The following is a 25,792-nucleotide window of genomic DNA, read 5'->3' as shown; positions in this document are numbered from 1 at the left end:
AATTACACTAAGATGGTCATTGAATCTTTGACCTCTCCACTGTGGATGAGTGTTGATGAATGAGGTCAAGAGTCAAAATCGAAAGGCAGTGAAGTTATTGGAGTGCTGAGAAATTTGTGTTTTGGAAGCTGAAGGCATGGTTGACAGCTTAAGAATGTAGCGAGAAGTGTAGAGTCCATGAAGGGGAGGCTGATTTCCAAGATGTGCTGACTGTCCACAATTCTCTGCAGTTTCTTTGGTCTTCTTGCTATACAAAGCTGTGATGCATCCTGTCTGGACAAGGAACACTTAGACTATTGATGCATTATATTGAAGAATTCCTTATTTTAGACATTACAGCAATGTGATACTCATCAATGTGAAAAGTTTGCTGGTTTTCAAAGGAAGAGGATGCAGTGTCTTTTTAGCTCAGAGTCCTGGGTGCAATTCAATTAAATTTTTCAGTTTTGGCTGTGGAGCTGGTGAATAAAATGAGTTCATCAGAATGGCTCTGAACCCCTGTGCCATCATTTATCCAGAGTATTTCTTGTGCAGTTTAGCATGATTGGACTGAGATATATTTCTGCTGTATTCTCTGTGGGATTGTTGTCACTGATTAACTGAACTCTGAAAGCCTGCACTCGTTCTCTATCATATTTTAATAACCTGTGCACAAGGAGAACAGAATTGGTTCCATCACACTCACTGTTCTAAAGCTTGAACAGAAATAATATTTTTATACAGAAATTGTCTGACTAAATGAAAATCTTGTAGGTGTTCAAATTCCTTATTTGCATAATCAATCACAAATCACAATATGATAATACGGGTATTAATAACCAACAGAATCTCCATGTTAAAGGCCAGTAATAGTCAGATTTAGTAAAGTAACTGATCCTAAGCATAACCCTAGAATCCTTTGTTTGCAGTCTTATCTTGAATCCATATTCCAAATGGCTTTGGCCCTGTACTCTGCAAAGGGGCACTATGCTCTTGAAAAGTCTTTCTTAAAAAAACTTTTTTGCTTGGGCTGACTGCACACTATCTGTAAACTACCCTTGGCTGAACATTACTTTAACCCCTGCCTTGTCACGACTTCCACAGGATTTACAAAAGACTAGTTTTTGGGTTCATTAGAAATGGAAACATTACTGAACATCTCTCTGATCGTCCTTTACCAAGTAAGAACAAGGAACAGACTGAACAGCCTTTATTTAGGGATGGTTTCTCTCAGTACCTCCAATGGTTCTACATTGGTCAAAGGAAGATTTTAGATGCTTAGTTCAAATTCTCTGCTGCACTTCAATGTTATCAAGTATTTCTCAATTTACTTACAGGGATTTCTGATTTATAGCACAAAGAGGGGAAAATCAAATCAGCCAACTTTAGTTTACCTTAAACAAAGAGGTTCTGCAGAAGCTGGTATTCCAGAGTAACATTTACTAAATCCTGGATGAAATCAGCGGGTCAGGCATCATCTGTGAAAACGAATAAAGAGACAACATTTCAGGCTGACAGCCTTTATCAGGACAGTCCTGATGAAGGTTCTTGGCCTGAAACATCAACTCTTTATTCCTGTCTATATTATGTATCTCTCTTCAGTTTACCTTCTTCAGGTTATCTTGTGAATACTTGTGATAAACTTAAGTACTAAACTACAATACTGTAAACTGCAGGATGACTGGTGACAAAAGAGATTTAAGAAGATTAAAAAAAAAACATTCAAATAGTTGGGAGAAAAATAAGTAAGAATGCAGGAAATTAGGAGGAGCTGGCTAGTCAGTCCATCAAACCTGTCTCACAATTCATGGTTGCTCTGCCCCAACTTCATCTCCTCTTCTGTGTCACTTCCCACAATTCTTGATTCCTCAATCTTTCAAAATCAACTGCCTCTTAAGATACTCTCAATGACCTTACCTCGATAATCAGTCCGTAAAGAGCTCTGAAAATTCATTTAAAGTACAGATTATAGGCATCGTTGGCAATCAATATTCATTTTTTAAAGTTAAAGTCTGACCCGAGCCTTTATCAGGCCATATATTCATCAGGCCAGTGCTTATGCCGGTTTCTGTGGTGTGAAGTGACTGAGAGTACGAGACTCCCCCCACCCCCTGATAGGGTGGACTGGGGCAATTTGTGGTTAAGTGCCTTACTCAAGGACAAAGCACGCTACCTCGGCCATGACCTTCAGATCGCTAGTCGAACGCCTTTACCACTTGGCCACACGCCACACAATCAGTATTCATTACTTATTCTTTATTGTCCTTGAGAAAAGTAATCTTGAATTCCTGCGTTCCTTGTGATGAAGATGCATCGAAGTGTAGTTAGGCTGGAAGTTATAAGATTTGGAGTCAATGATAATGTGAGTTTTGATGATATAGTAGTATACAAAGAATATATTATGAATAAATAAATGTTTTCTTCCTTCAACTTAGGCAAAACTCAAACATTTGATGTTGCCATCAATAAGCCAAATGACATGGTTCCGAAAACAGAGCCACTGACCCTCATCAGCGTTCAAGGTAAGTGGTTAATGCTGATAGACGCAGTCATCTAGAAAATGGAGACAAATATATTTCGAGATTTTATCTGACTTGTGCATGTTGGAGCATTCAGAGTTGCCTTTCTTCTGTTTTCCATCTCCAACATAACACTAGAACAGGACTCAATCAAACATTTTAAAAACTGAGTGAAAATTGAAGATTGCCCTTATAACCATATAACAATTACAGCACGGAAACAGGCCATCTCGGCCCTTCTAGTCCATACAGAATGCTTACTCTCACCTAGTCTCACTGACCCGCACTCAGCCCATAACCCTCCATTCCTTTCCTGTCCATATACCTATCCAATTTTATTTTAAATGACAATACTGAACCTGCCTCTACCACTTCTACTGGAAGCTTGTTCCATGCAGCTACCACTCTCTGAGTAAATAAAATTCCCCCTCATGTTACCCTTAAACTTTTGCCCCCTAGCTCTCAACTCATGTCCTCTTGTTTGAATCTCCCCTACTCTCAATAGAAGAAGCCTATCCACGTCAACTCTATCTATCCCCCTCATAATTTTAAATACCTCTATCAAGTCCCCCCTCAACCTTCTATGCTCCAAAGAATAAAGACCTAACTTGTTCAACCTTTCCCTGTAATTTAGGTGCTGAAACCCAGGTAACATTCTTGTAAATCTTCTCTGTACTCTCTCTATTTTGTTGATATCTGTCCTATAATTCAGTGACCAGAACTGTACACAATACTCCAAATTCGGCCTTACCAATGCCTTGTACAACTTTAACAGTACATTCCAACTCCTATTCTAAATGCGCTGATTTATAAAGGCCAACATACCAAAAGCCGATCCATATGAGATTACACCTTGAGGGTGTAATGCACCAATATTCCTAGATCTCTCTGTTCTACTCCATTCCTCGATGCCCTACCATTTACCATGTATGTTTCGATTTTGATTAGTCCTACCAAAATGTAGCACCTCACACTTATCAGCATTAAACGCCATCTGCCATCGTACAGCCCACATTTCTAACTGGCCTAAATCTCTCTGCAAGCTTTGAAAACCTGTTTCATTATCCACTACGCCACCTACCTAAGTATCATCTGCATACTTACTAATCCAATTTACCACCCCATCATCCAGATCATTAATGTATATGACAGATAACATTGGACCCAGTACAGATCCCTGAGGCGCACCACTAGTCACCGGTCTCCAATCTGACAAACAGTTATCCACCACTACTCTCTGGCATCTCCCATCGAACCACTGTTAAATCCATTTTAATACTTCGATATTCATACCTAACGATTGAACCTTCCTAACTAACCTTCTGTGCAGAACCTTGTCAAAGGCCCTACTGAAATCCATACAGACAACATCCACTGCTTTACCTTCATCAACTTTCCTCATAAGCTCTTCAAAAAATTCAATAAGATTTGTCAAACATGGCTTTCCACGCACAAATCCATGTTGACTGTTCCTAATCAGACCCTGTCTATCCAGATAATTATATATATCATCTCAAAGAATACTTTCCATTAATTTACCCACCACTGACGTCAAACTAACTGGCTTATAATTGCTAGGTTTACACTTAGAACCCTTTTTAAACAATGGAACCACATAAGCAATATGCCAATCCTTCGGCACCATCCCCATTTCTAATGACATTTGAAATATTTCTGTCAGAGCCCCTGCTATTTCTACACTAACCTCCCTCAAGGTCCTAGGGAATATCCTGTCAGGATCCAGAGATTTATCCACTTTTATATTCCCTAAAAGCGCCAGTACTTCCACCCCTTTAATCGTCATAGTTTCCAAAACTTCTCTACTTGTTTCCCTTACCTTACATAATTCAATATCCTTCTCCTTAGTAATACCGAAGAAAAGAAATTGTTCAAAATCTCCCCCATCTCTTTTGGCTTGACCCATAGCTGTCCACTCTGATTCTCTAAGGGGCCAATTTTATCCCTCACTATCTTTTTGCTATTAATATAACTTTAGAAACCCTTTGGATTTATTTTCACCTTACTTGCCAAAGCAACCTCGTATCTTCTTTTAGCTTTTCTAAATTCTTTCTTAAGATTCTTCTTACATTCTTTATATTCTTCGAGCACCTCATTTACTCCATGCTGCCTATATTTATTGTAGATCTCTCTCTTTTTCCTAACCAAGTTTCCAATATCCCTTGAAAACCATGGCTCTCTCAAACTTTTAACCTTTCCTTTCAACCTAACAGGAACATAAAGATTCTGTACCCTCAAAATTTCACCTTTAAATGACCTCCTCCTTTTCTCTATCACATCCTTCCCATAAAACAAATTGTCCCAATCCACTCCTTCTAAATCCTTTCACATCTCCTCACAGTTAGCCTTTCTCCAATCAAAAATCTCAACATTGGGTCCAGCCCTATCCTTCTCCATAATTATATTGAAACTAATGGCATTGTGATCATTGGACACGAAGTGCTCCCCAACACATACCTCCATCACCTGACCTATTTCATTCCCTAACAGAAGATTCAACACTCCCTCTTCTAGCTGGTATTGCTGCAAAAAACTATCCTGCACACATTTTACAAACTCCAAACCATCCATCCGTTTTACAATATGGGCTTCCTAGTCTATATGTGGAAAATTAAAATCTCCCACAATCACAACCTTGTGCTTACTAAAAATATCTGCTATCTCCTTGCAAATTTGCTCCTCCAATTCTCGCTCCTCATTAGGTGGTCTATAATACACCCCTATAAGTGTTACTACACCTTTCCCATTCTTCAATTCCACCCAAATAGTCTCCCTAGATGAGTCCTCTAATCTATCCTGCCAGAGCACCGCTGTAATATTTTCTCTGACAAGCAATGCAATACCTCCCCCTCTTGTCCCTCTGATTCTATCACACCTGAAGCAATGAAATCCAGGAATATTTAATTGCCAACCACACCCTTCCTGCAACCATGTTTCACTAAAAGCTACAATATCATATTTCCATGTATCAATCCATGCACTAAGCTCATCCACCTGTCTTACAATGCTCCTGGAATTAAAATAAGTGCATTTAAGAAATTCTCCACCCCTTCCTCTCTGTTTATCTCTAACAGTACAAAGAACTTTACTGTCTTCTTTTTCTTCCTTCTCCCATACATCAGTTCCTACACTCTTGTTCCCCTCCCCCCTTATATCTAGTTTAAATTCACTAGAGTCTCTCTAGCAAATCTACCTGCAAGAGTATTTGTCACCCTCCAGTTCAGTTGTAAAGTGTCCTGCCGGAACAGGTCCCACCTTCCCTGGAAAACTGCCCAATTATCTATAAATCTGAAGCCCTCCTTCCTGGACCATGTCTTCAGCCACGTGTTGATCTGCACTATCTTGTAACTAAACCTACCTGCACGTGGCACTGGTAGCAATCCTGAGATTGCTATCCTGGAGGTCCTGTCCTTTAACTTGGCGCCTAGCTCCCTAAACTCAACTTTCAGGACCTCCTCACTCTTCCTACCCACGTCATTGGTCCCTACATGGACCACGACATCCGGCTGCTCACACTCCCTCTTGAGAATACTGAGAACTCAATCCAAGATATCGCAGACCCTAGCACCAGGGAGGCAACAGACCATCTGGGATTCTCAATCTCTTCCACAGATCCTGCTAACTGTCCCCCTAACTATCGAATCTTCTATCACTACTGCTTTCTTTTCCCTCCTTCCCTTCTGAGCTGAGGGTCTATTCTCGGTGCCAGAGATGCAACCACTGCAACTTGTCCCTGGTAGGTTGTCCCCACCAACAGTATCCAAAACAGTATACTTATTGTTGATGGGAACGGCCACAGGGGTGCTCTGCTGTTCCTGTCTATTCCTCTTCCCTTTCCTGACAGTCTCCTGACTCCAACGGGTGACTGTCTCCCTGATACTCCTGTCTATTTCTGCCTCTGCCTCCCGAATGATCCCAAGTTCATCCAGCTCCAGCTCCAGTTCCCTAACTCAGTTTGCCAGGAGCTGCAGCTGGATGCACCTTTTGCAGGTGTGGTCATCAGGGCCAACAGTGCTCACCCTGCTTCCCAGATACTGCAAACGGAGCACTCGACTGCCCTAACTGCTGCCTCCATTACCTACTCATAACTAATTAGATTAATTAAAGGAGCTTACCCAGCCTTACCTCATCTGGAGTGAAGCTCGTATTCAGCCTCTGCTTGCTACTTAAATTCTCCTGCTGATCCCAGAGGCCGACTTTCACGCGCTTGCGCAGTCCTGCCCCGTTCAAACATCTCCTCTACCTGCTACGTTATGCACCTGTGCAGTCTAGCCTCTTTGCCACGATCAGTTAAAAAAACAGCTTCTCTCCAAGCTTCTTTCACCTCTTCCCCCTCCAGCTCTTGCTGCAATTTAAAATAATTTTACCCTTCACAGGGTAAAATTATTGTACATCAAACTCGTGCACACAGTGGCATTTTTCTCTTTATTCAGATTAGAGCATGGTTTTGTAACTTGCTTTGTTTTTGTTTTTCCTTATCTTGGTGGCCTGTTTACTTCTCACTTTAAAGATAGAGTATTAAGTACTGCTTTGGTTAGGAAACATTGTTCACTCCCATTCTTTTACTCGCTATAAATCTGTGATGTGGCCATCTTTTAGACAAGTATCCTTATAGAACATAGAATAGTACAGCACATTACAGGCCCCTCGGCCCACAATGTTGTGCCAACCCTCAAACCCTGCCTCCCATATAACCCCCACCTTAAATTCCTCCATATACCTGTCTATTAGTCTCTTAAACTTCACTAGTGTATCTGCCTCCACCACTGACTCAGGCACTGCATTCCACGCACCAACCACTCTCTTGAGTGAAAAACCTTCCTCTAATATCCCCCTTGAACTTCCCTCCCCTTACCTTAAAGCCATGTCCTCTTGTACTGAGCAGTGGTGCCCTGGGGAAGAGGCGCTGGCTGTCCACTCTGTCTATTCCTCTTAATTTCTCCTCTCGTCCTCCTTCTCTCCTAGCTCCCTTAATCTCTGATCATAATCCATACTCTCTAAACCAGGCAACATCCTGGTAAATCTCCTCTATACCCTTTCCAATGCTTCCACATCCTTCCTATACTGAAATGACCAGAACTGGACACAGTACTCCAAGTGTGGCCTAACTAGAGTTTTACAGAGCTGTATCTTTACATTGCGTCTCTTAAACTCTATCCCTCGACTTATGAAATCTAACACCCCATAAGCTTTCTTAACTACCCTATCTACCTGTGAGGCAACTTTCAGGGATCTGTGGACATGTACCCCCAGATCCCTCTGCTCCTCCACACTACCAAGTATCCTGCCATTTACTTTGTACTCTGCCTTGGAGTTTGTCCTTCCAAAGTGTATCACCTCATACCTCTCTGAGTTGAATTCTATCTGCCACTTCTCAGCCCACTTCTGCATCCTATCAATGTCTCTCTGCAATCTTTGACAATCCTCTACACTATCTACAACACTACCTTTGTGTTGTCTGCAAACTTGCCAACCCACCCTTCTACACCCACATCCAGGTCGTTAATAAAAATCACAAAAAGTAGAGGTCCCAAAACAGATCCTTGTGCAACACTAGTCATCACCCTCCAATCTGAATATACTCCCTCTACCATGACCCTCTGCTTTCTGCAGGCAAGCCAATTCTGAATCCACCTGGTCAAATTTCCCTGGATTTCATGCCTTCTGACTTTCTGAATAAGCCTACCATGTGGAACCTTGTCAAATGCTTTACTAAAATCCATGCAGATCACATCCACTGCACTACCCTCATCTATATGCCTGGTCACCTCCTCAAAGAACTCTCTCAAGCTTGTTAGGCATGATCTGTCCTTCACAAAGCCAGGTTGACTGTCCATGATCAGACCATGATTCTCTAAATGCCTATAGATCCTATCTCTAAGATTCTTTTCCAACAGCTTTCCCACCACAGGCGTAAGGCTCACTGGTCTATAATTATCTGGACTATCCCTACTACCTTTTTTGAACAAGGGAACAAAATTTGCCTCCCTCCAATCCTCTGGTACCATTCCCATGGACAATGAGGACATGAAGATCCTAGCCAGAGGTTTAGCAATCTCTTCCCTTGCCTCATGGAGCAGCCGGGGGAATATTCCATCAGGCCCCGGGGACTTATCCATCCTAATGTATTTTAACAACTCCAATACCTTAATATCAACATGCTCCAGAATACCAACCTCACTCATATTGTCCTCACCGTCATCAAGTTCCCTCTCAGTGGTGAATACTGAAGAGAAGTATTCATTAAGGACCTTGCCCACTTCCACAGCCTCCAGGCACATCTTCCCACTTTTATCTCTAATCGGTCCTACCTTGACTCCTGTCATCCTTTTGTTCTTCACGTAATTGAATAATGCCTTGGGGTTTTCCTCTACTCTACTCACCAAGGCCTTCTCATGCCCCCTTCTTGCCCTTCTCAGCCCCTTCTTAAGCTCCTTTCTTGCTCCCCTATATTCCTCAATAGACCCATCTGATCCATGCTTCCTAAACCTCATGTATGCTGTCTTCTTCCACCTGACTAGATTTTTCACTTCACTTGTCACCCATGGTTCCTTCACCCTACCATTCTTTATCTTCCTCACTGGGACAAATTTATCCCTAACATCCTGCAAGAGATCCTTAAACATCGACCACATGTCCATAGTACATTTCCCTGCAAAAACATCATCCCAATTCACACCTGCAAGTTCTAGCCTTATAGCCTCATAATTTGTCCTTCCCCAATTAAAAATTTTCCTATCCTCTCTGATTCTATCCTTTTCCATGATAATGCTAAGGGTCAGGGAGTGGTGATCACTGTCTCCCAGATGCTCACCCACTGACAGATCTGTGACCTGACCCAGTTTGTTACCTAATACTAGATCTAGTATGGCATTCCCCCAGTCGGCCTGTCAACATACTGTAACAGGAATCCATCCTGGACACACTTAACGAACTCTGCCCTATCTAAACATTGGAACTAAACAAGTGCCAATCAATATTAGGGAAGCTAAAGTCACCCATGATAACAACCCTGTTATTTTTGCACCTTTCCAAAATCTGCCTCCCAATCTGCTTCTCAGTATCTCTGCTACTACCAGGGGGCCTATAGAATACTCCCAATAGAGTAACTGCTCCCTTCCTTTTCCTGACTTCCACCCATACTGACTCAAAAGTGCATCCTGCTACATTACCCACTCTTTCTGCAGCTGTAATAGTATCCCTGACCAGTAACGCCACCCCTCCTCCCCTTTCCCCCTTCTCTATCTGTATTAAAACATTGAAATCCAGGAATATTGAGAATCAATTCCTGCCCTGGTGCCAGCCAAGTCTCCATAATGACCACTACATCATAATTCCATGTATGAATCCAAGCTCTGTTAATCACATTTGTTCCTGATGCTTCTTGCATTGAAGTACACACACTTTAGCCCTTCTACCTTACTACCTTTATACCCTTTATTCTGCTGCTCTTTCCTCAAAGCCTCTCTATATGTTAGATCTCCATGCACTTCTTTCACTGCTCTATCGCTCCGGGTCCCATCCCCCTTGCAAATTAGTTTAAACCCTCCCAAACCATGCTAGCAAACCTACCAGCAAGGATATTGCTCCCCCTCAAGTTCAGGTGCAACCCATCCAATCCGTACAGGTCCCACCTTCCCCAGAAGAGATCCCAACGTCCAAAAATCTAAAACCCTGCCCCCTGCACCAACTCCTCAGCCATGCATTCAACTGCAATCTCCTCCAATTCTTAACATCACTTTCATGTAGTACTGGCAGCAATCCTGAGAACGCCACCCTGGAGGTCCTGTTCTTCAGCCTTCTGCCTAGTTCCCGAAACTCACACTTCAGGACCTCATCCTTCTTCCTGCCTATGTCACTGGTATCAAAATGTGTCACGACTTCTGGTTGCTTTCCTTCTTGTACCACGATGTCATGCACCCGGTCAGAGACATCCTGGACCCTGGCACCCGGGAGGCAACAAACCATGCAGGTGTCCTTCTCACGTCCACAAAATCTCCTGTCTGCTCCCCTGACTATAGAGTCCCCAATGACAACAGCTGTCCTTTTTGCCATCCCACCCTTCTGCACCACAGGGTCAGACTCAGTGCCAGAGACTCTGCCACCATGGCTCACACCTGGTTGGCCATCCTCACCAACAGCATCCAGAACGGTGAACTTATTATTCAGGGGAATGGCTACAGGGGTGCTCTGCACTACCTTTTTTTTAAAAAAAAACTTTATTGCGTTTTCAAATGATTACAGAAAGAAAAAAAATCTACCCTTCCCCCTCCCCCCTAACATCCCTATAGAAGAAAAGAAAAAGAAAAAAGAAAGAAAGAAAGAATGCCTGGATATCAGAAGATCCCCGCATGCTCCACGGAGTTCATAATAACTTTAGTATATATATTTATTTATTTCCCCGAATAACCAATTATTTTATCTTTGTAGCACCTATATATTTAATCCTGTCTTTTGTAAATAAGGGTGCCAAATGTTCAAAAATGTTTCATATTTATCTCTTAAATTATAAGTAATTTTTTCAAGTGGAATACAGCTGGAAATTTCATTCTTCCAACGATCTATACTTAAGTATGAATCCGATTTCCAAGTAACTGCAATAGCCTTTTTGGCTACTGCCAGTGCAATTTTTATGAATTCTTTCTGATATTTATTCAATTTGGGTTTCGATTTTATCGCCTAATAAAAATAATATTGGGTTATGTGGAAGTTGTGTTCCAATAAAACTCTTAAATTTGTCCAAAAAGGTTGAATTTTTGAACAAGACCAAGTAGAATGTAAAAAAGTACCAATTTGTTGGTTACATCGGAAACATTGATCAGATAAATCTGGGTTTAATTTATTTATTTTTTGTGGTGTAATATAGAATTGATGTAAAAAATTATATTGCATTAATCTTAACTGGACATTTATTATATTTGTCATACTATCAAGACATAGTCTTGACCAATTTGTTTCTTCAATTTTAATATTCAAGTCAATTTCCCATTTTTGTCTTCTTATGGATTCCTTGTTTAATTACCTGTTTTTGAATCAAGCTATACATACAAGAAATAATTTTTTTAGTTTTTCCTTTTTGAATTAAAGTTTCTATTTCATTAGATTTCGGCAATAACATTGTTTGACCCGATTTTTCTCTTAAATAAGCCCTTAATTGGAAGTAACAAAAAAGAGTGTTGTTTGATATTTTATATTTATTCTTTAATTGATCAAATGACATTAATATACCTCCTTCAAAACAATCTCCTATATATCTAATCCCTTTTTGAAACCAATTATATAAAAGTTGATTATCCATTGTAAAAGGAATAAGTCTATTTTGAATTAAAGATCTCTTTGCTAATAAAGTGAATTTTCGAAATTACAAAGAATAAATGTAATAGTAAAACAGTAAGAAAGATAATATTAACCCTCCCCCTTAACCCTTATCTAAAGAAAGAAAAAAGAAAGAAAAAAAAGATTGCCATGATATCGGAGGATCCCCACATGCTCCATGGAGTTCAAAATAATTTTGATATTTATTTTTTACTTTCCCCAATTACTATAATTTTATCTTCAAAGGACCTAAGTATTTAATCCTATCTTTTGTAAGTATGGGAGCCAAATTTTCAAAAATATATCATATTCATTTCTTAAATTATATGTAATTTTTTCAAATGGAATACAACTATGTATTTCATTATTCCAACAATCCATAGTTAAATATAAATCAGATTTTCAACTAACTGCGATAACTTTTTTGGCTACTGCCAATGCAATTTTTATAATTTTTTCTGATACTTATTCAATTTAAGTTTTGGTATTGTCCCTTCAATGTCTCCTAATAAAAATAATAGTGGACTATGTGGAAATTGTACTCCAGTAATTTGTTCCAATAAAAGTCTTAAATTTATCCAAAATGGTTGAATTTTAAAACAAGACCAAGTAAAATGTAAAAAGGTACCAATTTCTTGATTACATCGAAAACATTGGTCAGACATATTTGAATTTAATCTATTTATTTTATGTGGTGTTATATATAATTGATGTAAAAAATTATATTGTATTAATCTAAGTCGAAGATTTATTGTATTTCTCATACTATCAAAACATAATCTTGACCAGTTTTTCCCATCAATTTTAACATTCAAATCAGATTCCCATTTTTGTCTTGATTTATGAATTCCTAATTTAATTATTTGCTTTTGAATCAAATTATACATACAAGATGTAATTTTTTAAATTCTTCCTTTCTGAATCACTATTTCCATTTCACTAGGTTTTGGCATCAACATTGTTTGTCCCAGCTTTTCTCGTAAATAGGCTCTTAATTGAAAATAACAGAAAAGAGTGTTATTTGATATTTTATATTTATTTTTTAATTGATCAAACGACATCAATATACCTCCTTCGAAACAATCACCTATATATTTAATCCCCTTTTGGAACCAATTATGTAAAAGTTAATTGTCCATTGTAAAAGGAATAAGCCTATTTTGGATTAAAGTTCTTTTTGCTAATAAAGATTTCTTTATCTCATCATCTATATTTACCTTATTCCATAAATCAATCAAGTGTCTTAATCTAGGAGATTCTTTTTTTCCCCGTATCCATTTGGATTCCCATTTATATATAAAATCTTCTGATATATTTTCTCCTATCTTATCCAATTCTATTTTAATCCATGCCGGTTTTTCTTCATCAAAAAAAGACGCAATAAATCTAAGTTGATTTGCTTTATAATAATTCTTAAAATTTGGAAGTTGTAACCCTCCTAGATCAAATTTACATGTCAATTTTTCCAATGATATTCTTGACATCTTACTTTTCCAAAGAAATTTCCTTACATATTTATTCATTTCTTGAAAAAACTTCTGAGGTAATTGTATTGGTAAATTTTGAAATAAATATTGCAATCTAGGAAATATATTCATTTTTACAGCATTAACTACCTATTAATGTTATTGATAACATCATCCATTTATCAAGATCCTCTTTTTTTAATAATGGCAAATAATTTTGTTTATATAAATTTTTTACATCATTATCAACTCTAATACCTAAATATTTTATCCCATTTATTGACCATCTAAATTGAGTCGCTAATCGACATTGATTGTAATTTCCTTTGGTGAGGGGTAAAATTGCACTTTTATCCCAATTTACTTTATACCCTGATACTTTCCCATATTCTTCCAGTCTAAAAGATAATCTTTGCAATGATTGCAATGGGTTTGTTAAATAAATCAAAACATCATCAGCAAATAAATTAATCTTATATTCTTCTTGATTAACTTTAAAGCCCCCAATATCTGAATCTGTTCTAATTAATTCTGCTAATGGTTCTATTGCCAATACAAATAAAGCAGGTGATAATGGGCAGCCTTGTCTAGTTGACCTCGTTAAGCAAAATGGTGTTGAAATCTGACCATTTGTAACTACTTTAGCTTGAGGATTAGTATTTAAAGTTTTAATCCATTGTATAAAAGATTTCCCTAACTCATATTTTTCCAATACCTTAAATAAAAAATCCCATTCCAATCTATCAAATTCTTTTTCTGCATCTAAAGCAACTGCCACACTCATTTCCTCTCTTTTTTGTGCCAGATGAATAATACTAAGTAACCAAGTTATATTATCCATTGATTATCTATTTTTAATAAAACGTGTTTGATCCATATGTATTAATTTTGGTAAATATTTAGATATTCAGTTAGATAAAAATTTTGCTAGTATTTTATAATCTGTATTCAACAAAGAAATAGGCCTGTATGATGTTGGTTTTAAAGGGTCTCTATCTTTTTTTGGCAATACAGTTATGATCGCTGTTAAAAAAGATTGTGGGAGTTTATGCATTCTTTCCACTTGGTATATTAATTCCATAAAAGGAGGAATTAATAAATCTTTAAATTTTTTTATAAAACTCAGGAGGAAAACCATCTTCTCCTGGGGATTTATTACTCTGAAGTGATCTTAAAGCTTCTTCATCTCTTTTAATGTAAAGGGCATATCTAATTCTTTCTGTTCTTCCAAATTTAATTTTGGAAGGATTATTTGTGATAAAAAATTATTTATCTCAGCAGTCTTATTTTGCGATTCTGATTTATATAGTTCAGTATAAAACTTTTTGTAAGTTTCATTAATTTCTAAAGGCTTATAAGTAACCTTATTTACACTTGTTCTAATTGCATTTATTGTTTTAGAAACCTGTTCTGTTTTCAACTGCCAAGCAAGAATTTTATGCGATCTTTCACCTAATTCATAATATTTCTGTTTAGTTCTCCTAATTACTTTTTCTGTATGATATGTCTGGAGTGTATTATATTGTAGTTTTTTATTAACAAGTTGTCTTCGGTTTTCTTCTGTCATGTATCTTTGAGATTCTTTTTCTAACTTTATGATACATTTTTCCAATTGATCTATTTCAGCTGCATATTCCTTTTTAATTTTAGATGTATAACTTATAATCTGACCCCTTAAATATGCTTTCATCGCTTCCCATAATACAATTAAATCCTCAACTGAACGTAGATTTGTATCCAAAAAAAATTGAATTTGTTTTTTCATAAAATCACAAAAATCTTGATGTTTTAATAGAGTTGAATTAAATCTCCATCTATAAATCGATTCCTCCTTATCCATCATTATCATTGTCATTATCAAGGGGGAATGATCTGACAGTATTCTTGCTTTATATTCCACACTTTTCACTCTATCTTGAATATTTTTGATAATAAAAAAAATCAATCCTTGAATAAGTTTTATGTCTGTTTGAATAAAATGAGTAATCTCTTGGATTAATTTTTCTCCATATATCAATCAGATTTAAATCTTTCATTAATGATAAAGTTAGTTTTGTTACTTTTGATTTTATAGCACCTTTAGTTGATCTATCCAGAACTGGATCTAAACAAAAATTAAAATCTCCACCTATTAATATTTTATCATGTGCGTCAGCCAAGTTCAAAAAAACTTCTTGTATAAATTTTGCATCATTTTCATTTGGTGCATAAATGTTCATAGAGTCCATAATTCTGAAAAAATTTGACAATGTATAATCACATATCTCCCCCCAGAATCAATTTTTACATTTTGTATTTTAATTAGTAAAGATTTATTAACCAGAATTGTAACTCCTCTCGATTTTGAAATAAATGAAGCTGCAATGACATTTCCAACCCAATCTCTCTTTAATTTCTTATGTTCTGTTTCTGGTAAATGTGTTTCTTGTAAAAAAGCTATATCTCCTTTCATTTTCTTAATATATGTTAAAACTCTTTCTTTTCACAGGTCCATTAATTCCATTAACATTAAAACTTAAAAAATTAAGTAAATTAATCATTCATAGTGCCTTGGGAATTCTTTAAATTTCTCCATGTTGCTATGAGTCTCTCCCCAATCATCCAGGCAAAGAAGAAGAAAAGTAGAAAAAAGATAACTAATATATAAAAAAAACAAAATACCCCCCCACTAATGTTGTGAATAAAAAGAACACAACATTACCCCCCCCCCCATTTTACGGGTCATGACAATCACCATGATTGTACACGTGAAACTCGCAGCTATCGATCAGGAGCTCCCCCAGCTCCCCTGCAAAAAAAAAATATCAATAAAGAAAAGAAAAAACATAATTAATGTCTCTACTCTCAATTAATACTCCTCGGCCATTTTTTTTCTTATAAGTGTCCATCAGGTCCAACCTTGTTTCAGTCTTCATCATTAGTCCATTTCGTTTCTATAATTCTTTAGTCCTCTTCATGGGCATCAGGTAATTCTTGTACAAATTCCTCCGCTTTCTGGTATTCAATGAAGAATCTTCTTCCTCCATTATCCAGGAAAATTATCAATTTTGCTGGATAGCTCAATAAAAATTTATAGCTCTTTTCCCATAAAGATTTTTTCATAGGATTAAATTCCTTCCGCCTCTTCAACAGATCGTAGCTTATGTCTGGATAAAAAAAAACTCTTTTCCCTTCCACTATCAATGGCCCATTTCTCTTTTTAGCACCTTGAGTAGCTGCCTTCAAGATCATTTCTTTATCTTGATACCTTAAACATTTTATCAAAATTGATCTAGGATTTTGATCTTGTTGAGGTCGTGGTCTTAAAGCTCTGTGTGCTCTTTCAATTTCAATTACTTGACTTCCTTCTTTCATTTCCAAAATTTCCAGAATCCATTCTTGAAAGAATTTAATTGGATTTTCTCCCTCTGTACCTTCCATAAGACCAACAATTTTAATATTATTTCATCTACTAGAGTTCTCAAGCGCATCCAATTTTTCCATCATCCATTTTCTTTCTGTTGTCCAGGCAAGCTTATCGTATTCTATGTTTTCTGTTCTTTCCGTGTTTTCTTCAATTTTTACTTCCATCTCTTTAACTTTTGTTCTTCCACCACATTATCAAGTTCTTATATCTGTTCTTATAGCTTTAAATTCATTCACCATATCTGTTCTTATAACTTTTCATTCATTGATTATATATATCAGGATATCTTTTCTGTCTCCTTTAATCTCTTCCTTCTTTTCAGTTTCACTTCCAACCGTAGTTAAAACTTGTATTTTTGTTAACATCTGTTCATGCATACTTTCGCCCATGCGTTGTTCTTGCCGTTTCTTCTTAGAGACCGCCGACATTGCTGCAACTTCTTTTCCCGCATCATCAGAAGTGCCATGCACTTCGTCGGGAGAAGATCCAACTTGTGGCCGAGGCTTCACCAAAACAGCTAGGCCTTTTTCCCCGCCGATTTGCGCAGTCTTCGAAGTAGTAGTTTTCTTCTGTTTCAGTTTAGGAGCCATATCAAAAGATAATCCTGAGTTGCTTATAAGTAGTTTCTAATAGATATTTGTTAACTCTTCTTCATTTAAACCTTATTTCATTACTTTTTGCGAGGGAGCTGGAATCCCAATGTCTCGACCCTACGTCATCACGTGACGTCCCCCTCTAATAAAGATTTCTTTGTCTCTTCATCAACATTTATCTTATTCCATAAGTCAATCAAATGTTTTAATATAGGAGATTCTTTCTTTTTGCGTATCCATTTAGATTCCCATTTATATATAAAATCTTATGGTGTATTTTCTCCTATTTTATCTAGTTCTATTCTAATCCATGCCAGTTTATCTTTCTCAAAAAAAGATGCAATAAATCTAAGTTGATTTGTTTTATAATAATTCTTAAAATTTGGAAGTTGTAACCCTCCTAGATCAAATTTCCATGTCAATTTTTCCAACGATATTCTTGACATCTTACCTTTCCAAAGAAACTTCCTCACATACTTATTTAACTCTTGAAAAAACTTCTGGGGTAGTTGTATTGGTAGTGATTGGAATAAGAATTGTAATCTAGGGAATATATTCATTTTTACGGTATTTACTCTACCTACTAATGTTATTGGTAATATCATCCATTTATCAAGATCTTCTTGATTTTTTTCAATAATGGTAAGTAATTTAATTCATATAAGTTCTTTATATCATTATCAACTCATACCTAAATATTTTATACCATTTATCAGCCTAAATTGAGTTACTAATCAACATTGACTATAATCTCCTTTAGTAAGAGGTAAAATTTCACTTTTATCCCAATTTATTTTGTAACCTGATATTTTCCCATATTCTTCTAATCTAGAGGATAATTTACGCAACAAGTGCAATGGGTTTTTTAAATAAAGCAGAACATCATCAGCAAATAAGTTAATCTTGTATTCCTCCTGGTTAACTCTGAAACCCTTAATATCTGGGTCCATTCTAATTAATTCAGCTAATGGTTCTATTGCCAACCCAATAAGGTGATAATGGACAACATTGCCTAGTTGACCTTGTTACCTAAAATGGTGTTGAAATTCGTCACTATTTTAGCTTTGGGATTAGTATTTAAGGTTTTAATCCGTTTTATAAAGGATACTCCTAATCCATATTTTTCCAATACCCTAAATAAAAAATCCCATTCCAATCTATCAAATGCTCTTTCTGCATCTAAAGCAACTGCCACACTCATTTCTTCCCTCTTTTGTGCCAAATGAATTATACTAAATAACCGAGTTACATTAACTGCCAATTGTCTATTTTTAATAAATCCTGTTTGATCCATATGTATTAATTTTGGTAAGTATTTAGATAATATGTTAGATAAGATTTTTGCTATTATTTTATAATCAGTGTTTAACAAAGAAATAGGTCTATATGATGTTGGCTTTAAAAGATCTCTATCTTTTTTTGGCAATACTATTAAATAGCTGTCGAAAAAGATTCTGGAAGTTTATGCATTCTTTCTGTTTGATGTATTAACTCCATAAAAGGAGGAATTAATAAATCTTTAAACTTTTTATAAAATTCAGGCGGAAAACCATCTTCTCCTGGAGATTTATTGCTTTGAAATGATCCTAGAGCTTCTTCGACCTCTTTTAAAGTAAAAGGCATATCTAATCCTTTCTGTTCTTCCGAATTCAATTTTGGAAGAGTTATTTGTGATAAAAACCTTTCTATCTTGACATTATCGTTTTGTGATTCTGATTTATATAGTTTGGAATAAAAATTCATAAAAGTTTCATTAATTTCTAAATGTTTATAAGTAGTTTTATTTACTCTTGTTCGAATTGCATTTATCATTTTAGAAGTCTGGTCTGTTTTTAACTGCCAAGGAAGAACCTTTATGTGATCTTTCACCTAGTTCATAATATCTCTGTTTAGTTCTCATAATTGCTTTTTCTGTTCGATATGTCTGAAGTGTATTATATTGTAACTTCTTGTTAATAAGTTGTGTTCATTTTTCTTCTGTCATATATCTTTGAGATTCTTTTTCTAATTTTGTAATCTCTTTTTCCAATTGATCTATTTCTATCATATATTCCTTCTTAATTTTAGAAGTATAATTTTTGACCTCTCAAATAGGCCTTCATTGCTTCCCACAATATAAATTTTTGACCTCTCAAATATGCCTTCATTGCTTCCCACAATATAAATTTATCATCAACTGAATGTGAATTTGTATCTAAAAAGAACTGAATCTGCTTTTTCATAAAATCACAAAAATCTTGACATTTTAGTAATATTGAATTAAATCTCCATCTATAAATTGATTCCTCTTTATCTATCATTATCATTGTCATTATCAAAGGAGAATGATCTGACAATATTCTCGCTTTATATTCCATATTTTTCACCCTGTCTTGAATGTTCGTTGTTAATAGGAAAAAATCTATCCTTGAATATGTTTTATGTCTATTTGAATAAAATAAATAATTTCTTTCTTTTGGGTTAATTCTTCTCCATATATCAATCAAATTTAAATCTTTCATCAATGATAAAGTTAATTTTGCTACTTTTGATTTTGTAACAACCTTTGTTGATCTATCTAAAACTGGATCTAGACAAAAGTTAAAATCTCCACCTATTAATATTTTGTCATGTGCGTTAGCCAAATTCAAAAAGACGTCTTGTATAAATTTTACATCATTTTCATTTGGTGCAAAAATATTCATAAGTGTCCATAGTTCTGAAAAAAATTGACAATGTATAATTACATATCTCCCCGCCAAATCAATTAATACATTTTGTATTTTAATTGATAAATTTTTATTAACCAAAATTGTAACTCCTCTCGCCTTTGAGTTAAATGAAGCTGCAATAACAATTCCAACCCAGTCTCTTTTTAATTTCTGATGTTCTATCTCTGTTAAGAGTGTTTCTTGTAAAAAAGCTATATCTATTTTCATTTTTTTAATGTGTGTTAAGATTCTTTTTCTTTTCACTGGTCCATTAAGCCCATTAACATTAAAACTTTAAAAATGCAGTAAATTAGTCATTATTTTTAATTGTGTTATTCCAATCTATAATAATACTTAATCTTTCAACTTTTGTGGTACTTTGGGGAGTCTTTTTTTAAATTCTCCATGTGCTATGTGATCATCCAGGCAGAAAGACAGAAGAAAAATGGATTATAAAGAAAAAAACAAAATACCCCCCTACCAATGTTGTGGATATAAAAGAACACAACATTACCCCCCTCTGTTGTACGGGTCATGGCAATCGCCATGATTACACATGTGAATCCCGTAGTAATCGATCCAAAGCTCCCCCAGACCCCAGCGACATAAAAAAGTATATATATATGAGAAGAAAAAAAAATACTACTCTCAATTAATATTTCTCAAATTTTGCCTCTCCCCTGTATCATCCTTAAATGTCCATCAATTCCATTCACTGACTCTGTCTTCATCTTTAATCCATTGCGCTTGGAAATCTCTATGGGTAGTATAGCAAATAATTGTGAGTTTTTGTGCGAATTCCCCTGCTTCTCGATAATCTGTAAAAAATCTTCTTTTTCCATCCTCCAAAAAAATTATCAGTGTTGCTGGGTGATGCATTATAAATTTATAACCCTTTTCCCATAAAGCTTTTTTCACTGGGTTAAATTCCTTCTTTCTCTTCAAAAGGTTATAACTTATATCAGGATAGAAAAGAACTGCTTTCCCTTCTATCATCAATGGCCCTTTTCCCTTTTTGGCACATTGGGCAGCCGCCTTCAGGATCTTTTCTTTATCTTGGTATCTTAAGCATTTTATCAAAATTGATCGTGGATTTTGATCAGCTTGAGGTCTTGACCTTGAGGCTCTATGAGCCCTTTCAATTTCAATTAGAGTTTCTTCTTCCATTTCCAAGTTTTCAGGGATCCATTTTTGAAAAAAAAATTATTGGACCTTCTCCTTCTATATCTTCTTTAAGTCCAACAATTTTAATATTGTTTTGTCTGCTAAAATTTTCAAGCTTATCCACTTTTTCCAACAATTGTTTTCTTTCTAATGTCCAGGCAGAGATATTATCTTCCATTTTATTCATTCGTTCAACCATGTCTTCCGTTGTGACTTCCAAGTCTGTAATTCTCTTTTCCATTTTTTCCTGTCTTTTTGTCATTTTATCATACATAATTTCCATATTTATCATTTTAATTTCTTTTAATGTGTTTAATTTTTCTAATTTACGCATTATTTGCCTCAAAGTCTTTTCTATATTTCCAGAAAAACTTTTACCTCCATCTTCATCTGATTGATCCAGAGAATCTGAATCAACCTCAGATTCACTTTCACTTTCAGTTTCAATCGTAACTGGGATTTGTAGTTCAGGTTGCTCGCGTTTGCACATGCTCCTTCCTTAAAGTTTGCACAGTTCTCATTGGTCTTTTTCTTTAGAAATGGTCGATGCTGCCGCAGTTTCCTGTTCTGTATCGCGTAGGTGAAGTGTACCTGAGCCCGCGGTTCTTTGGCAGCAGTGGGCCTTGATTCCATTCTAACTTGTGTTGTCTTCACGGTACTAGTTTTCTTCATTTTCTGTTTCTGAGGCATAACTTGAAACAGTCTGGAGTAGTTTATAAGTAACTTTTAGAAAGTATTGACTAACATTTCTTCAGTTAAACATTAATTTACTGATTTTTTACGGGAGAACTGAATTCCCGCGTCTCGATCCTACGTCATCACGTGACGTCCCCCTGCTCTGCACTACCAGTCTACTCACCTTCGCTTTCCCCCCTCTGACTGTCACCCAACGATCTGCTTCCAGCAGCCTAGGTGAGACTACCTCCCTATAGCCCTCATCTATGACTGCCTCATTCTCCCTTATGAGTCGAATATCATCCAGCTGCTGCTCCAGATTCCTCACACGATCTTCCAGATCGCCCAGCCGCATGCGCTTCTGGCAGATGTGACTCTGCGGGAGAGGGGAGTTCCCCCAAGACTGCCACATCTCACAGGAGAGGCACATCACCATCTCAGCAGGCATTGTAAAGACTAACTGGGAACAAGCTCGTCCTCTGTCTCTTCTTGTCGAAATCTCTCGAGTCAAAGCCTCAAATCTCCACTCCTTCACTGGCCGCTTTCCACAGGCCGCTCTGCTTGAGGTAACCCTCTACTTATTTGTTTGAGCTTTACAAACTGCTTGGTCACCTGACCTCGATTGCCCAATCAGCTGCTTTCTGCTGAGTCTGAGCTATTCAAATCTTGATTGACTTGATTGCTCAGTCCAACTGCCAAAACTGCCAGCTCTCGAGTCAAAGCCGCAAATCTCCACTCCTTCACTGGCCGCTTTCCACAGGCCGCTCCACTTGAGGTAACCCTCTACTTATTTGTTTGAGCTTTTCAAACTGCTTGGTCACCTGACCTTGATTACCCAATCAGCTATGTTCTATGTTCTATGTTTAATGTTGTAAGGTGATGTTCTAACTGCTACACTACCATGCCTGTAAGGATATCCATTAGCTTTCTATGCTCGAGAGTTTTAATAAAAAAATTACAGTCTATTTCTCCAAAAAAGATCAAACTACAAGCCCCATTAATATCTTCATAAACCTGCTTTGTTTCCTCTCCAATTTGAGGACATAACTTCCTGTAGCTGGATTACCATAACTGTATGCTATACTTCAAATATATCCTAATCAACTTCTTGTACAGCTGTAATGCAGTGTCCGAATCCTAACCAATAAAGTCAAATGTGCCAGGCTCCTCATTCACCACCTTGTCATCGTTCACCATCTGTCACCGCTCTCCAGGAACTATATATCTGCACTCCCAAGTCTCTTCTACAACATTCCCCAAGAACCTACCAGTTAAGCTCTGCCCTTGTTTGAAGTAAAGAGCTATTTTAAAATATGAGAGGCATAAATAGATCTTTGAAAGATCTTTCAATGATCTTTCAAAAGTCAATAGATTCTGGCATAGTTCTAGAGGACTGGAAGATTGCAAATGTCACTCCGCTATTTAAGGAGGGGGCAAGGAAGCAAAAAGGAAATTATAGACCTGTTAGCTTGACATCGGTGATTGGGAAGTTGTTGGAGTCAGTTGTCAAGGATGAGGTTACGGAGTACCTGGAGGCGTATGACAAGATAGGCAGAACTCAGCATGGTTTCCTTAAAGGAAAATCCTGCCTAACAATCCCATTGAAATTTTTTGAAGAAATTACAAGTAGGCTAGACAAGAGAGGTACAGTGGATGTTGTGTATTTGGATTTTCAGAAGGCCTTTGACAAGGTGCTGCACATGAGGCTGCTAAACAAGATAAGAGCCCATGGAATTATGGGAAAGTTACATATGTGGACAGAGCGTTGGCTGATTGGCAGGAAACAGAGAGTGGGAATAAAGGGATCCTATTCTGGTTGGCTGCCGGTTACCAGTGGTGTTCCACAGGGGTCCGTGTTGGGGCCGCTTCTTTTTACGTTGTATTTCACTGATTTGGATTATGGAATAGATGGCTTTGTGGCTAAGTTTGCTGATGATACAAAGATAGGTGGAGGGGCCGGTAGTGCTGAGGAAACAGAGAGTCTGCAGAGAGACTTGGATAGATTGGGGGAATGGGCAAAGAAGTGGCAAATGAAATACAATGTTGGAAAGTGTATGGTCATGCACTTTGGTAGAAGAAATAAATGGGCAGACTATTATTTAATTGGGGAGAGAATTCAAAGTTCTGAGATGCAACGGGACTTGGGAGTCCTTGTGCAGGATACCCTTATGTGTTGAGTCGGTGGTGAAGAAGGCAAATGCAATGTTGGCATTCATTTCTAGAAGAATAGAGTATAGGAGCAGGGATGTAATGTAGAGGCTCTATAAGGCACTGGTAATACTGTGTGCAGTTTTGGGCTCCTTATTTAAGAAAGGATGTGCTGACGTTGGAGAGGGTTCAGAGAAGATTAACTAGAATGATTCCGGGAATGAGAGGGTTAACATATGAGGAACGTTTGACCGCTCTTGGACTATACTCTTTGGAGTTTAGAAGAATGAGGGGGGACCTCATAGAAACATTTTGAATGTTGAAAGGCATGGACAGAGTGGATGTGGCAAAGTTGTTTCCCATGGTGGGGGAGTCTAGTACTAGAGATCATGACTTAAGGATTGAAGGGCGCCCGTTCAGAACAGATATGTGAAGAAATTTTTTTAGCCAGAGGATGGTGAATCTGTTGAATTTGTTGCCATGGGCAGCAGTGGAGGTCAAATCATTGGGTCTATTTAAGACAGAAATTGATAGGTATCTGAGCAGTCAGGGCATCAAAGGTTATGGTGAGAAGGCGGGGGAGTGGGTCTAAATGGGAGAATTGATCAGCTCGTGATAAAATGGTGGAGCAGACTCGATGGGCCAAATGGCTGACTTCTGCTCCTTTGTCTTAGGATCTTATAAATAAGGTGAATAGTCACAATCTTGTATGAGAGGGCTTTGGATTAGCATAAAAGGGGAAGACAAAAAAAATGGAGAAAAACTTTTTCAAATGAAGGATGGTTGGTATGTGAAACAAGCTGCCAGTGGAAGTGGTAGAGATAGGTAGAGTTACAAAATTTGAAGGTCATTTCAACAGGTACATGGAGAGGAAAGGTTTAGATGGATGTAGACCAAACACAGACAAATGGGAACAGCTCATGTAGACAGCTTGATGGGCCTGTATGAGTTAGGTCAAAAGGTCTGTTTCCATGTGGTCTAACTCTGATTCCCAGAAGGAATGTTTTGCTTTATGCTTTGTATTGCAAACTACCAATTATCACTTTACCTGTCTTACCATCAAACACCTAGGGCTGTTGATGTATAGAGAGAATTTAGGGAGCAGTTTCTTAGCTCTCTGAAAGTGGCAACATACAGTACATTGATAGGTTAGAGAAAAAGGCCTTTGGTATACGCGTATACGGGTATACGTGCTATCGTAGGGACATAAATGTGGGCAGAGGGGGTGGGGTGGCCCTGTTGGTGAGGAATGAGATTCAGTCCTTTGCAAGGGGGGGACATAGGGTCAGGAGAAGTAGAGTCTGTGTGGATGGATCTGAGGAACAGTAAGGGCAAAAGGACCCAAATGGGTGTTGATTACAGGCCACCAAACAGTAGCATGGATATTGGGTGCAAGTTGAATAGGGAGTTAACATTGGCATGTGGCAAAGGTAATGTCGCAGTAGTTATGGGGGATTTCAACATGCAGGTGAACTGGGAGAATCAGGTTGGTGCTGGACCCCAGGATAGGGAGTTTGTAGAGTGCTTATGGGATGCATTCTTGGATCAGCTTGTACGAGAGCTGACCAGGGACAAGGCTATTCTGGATTTAGTCTTGTGTAATGAACAGGATTTGATAAGCGATCTTGAAGTAAAGGAGCCATTAGGAGGTAGTGATCATAATATGATAAGTTTTTTATCTGCAATTTGAGAAGGATAAGGGCAGATCAGAGGTGTCAGTGTTGCAGTTAAACAGGGGAAACTATGGAGCCATGAGGGAGGAGCTGGCCAAAGTTGACTGGACGGATATCCTAGCGGAAAAGACAGTGGAACAGCAATG

At 37.3% G+C, this 25,792-nt stretch overlaps 1 protein-coding gene across 1 annotated transcript in view; it reads left to right on the top strand.

The window, feature by feature from the left end:
- The window catches only part of LOC132385622 (complement C3-like), a 300,827-nt gene that overhangs the window by 179,114 nt on the left and 95,921 nt on the right, over positions 1–25,792 (top strand). The window contains exon 23 of the mRNA XM_059957796.1: positions 2,415–2,501. Within this exon, the coding sequence (XP_059813779.1) occupies positions 2,415–2,501 (87 nt within the window). The remainder of the gene's footprint in view (positions 1–2,414; positions 2,502–25,792) is intronic.

This window comes from Hypanus sabinus (assembly GCF_030144855.1).
Source record: "Hypanus sabinus isolate sHypSab1 chromosome X1 unlocalized genomic scaffold, sHypSab1.hap1 SUPER_X1_unloc_2, whole genome shotgun sequence".
NCBI classification, from domain to species: Eukaryota; Metazoa; Chordata; class Chondrichthyes; order Myliobatiformes; family Dasyatidae; genus Hypanus; species Hypanus sabinus.
This window is presented reverse-complemented; position numbering and strand designations above follow the sequence as displayed.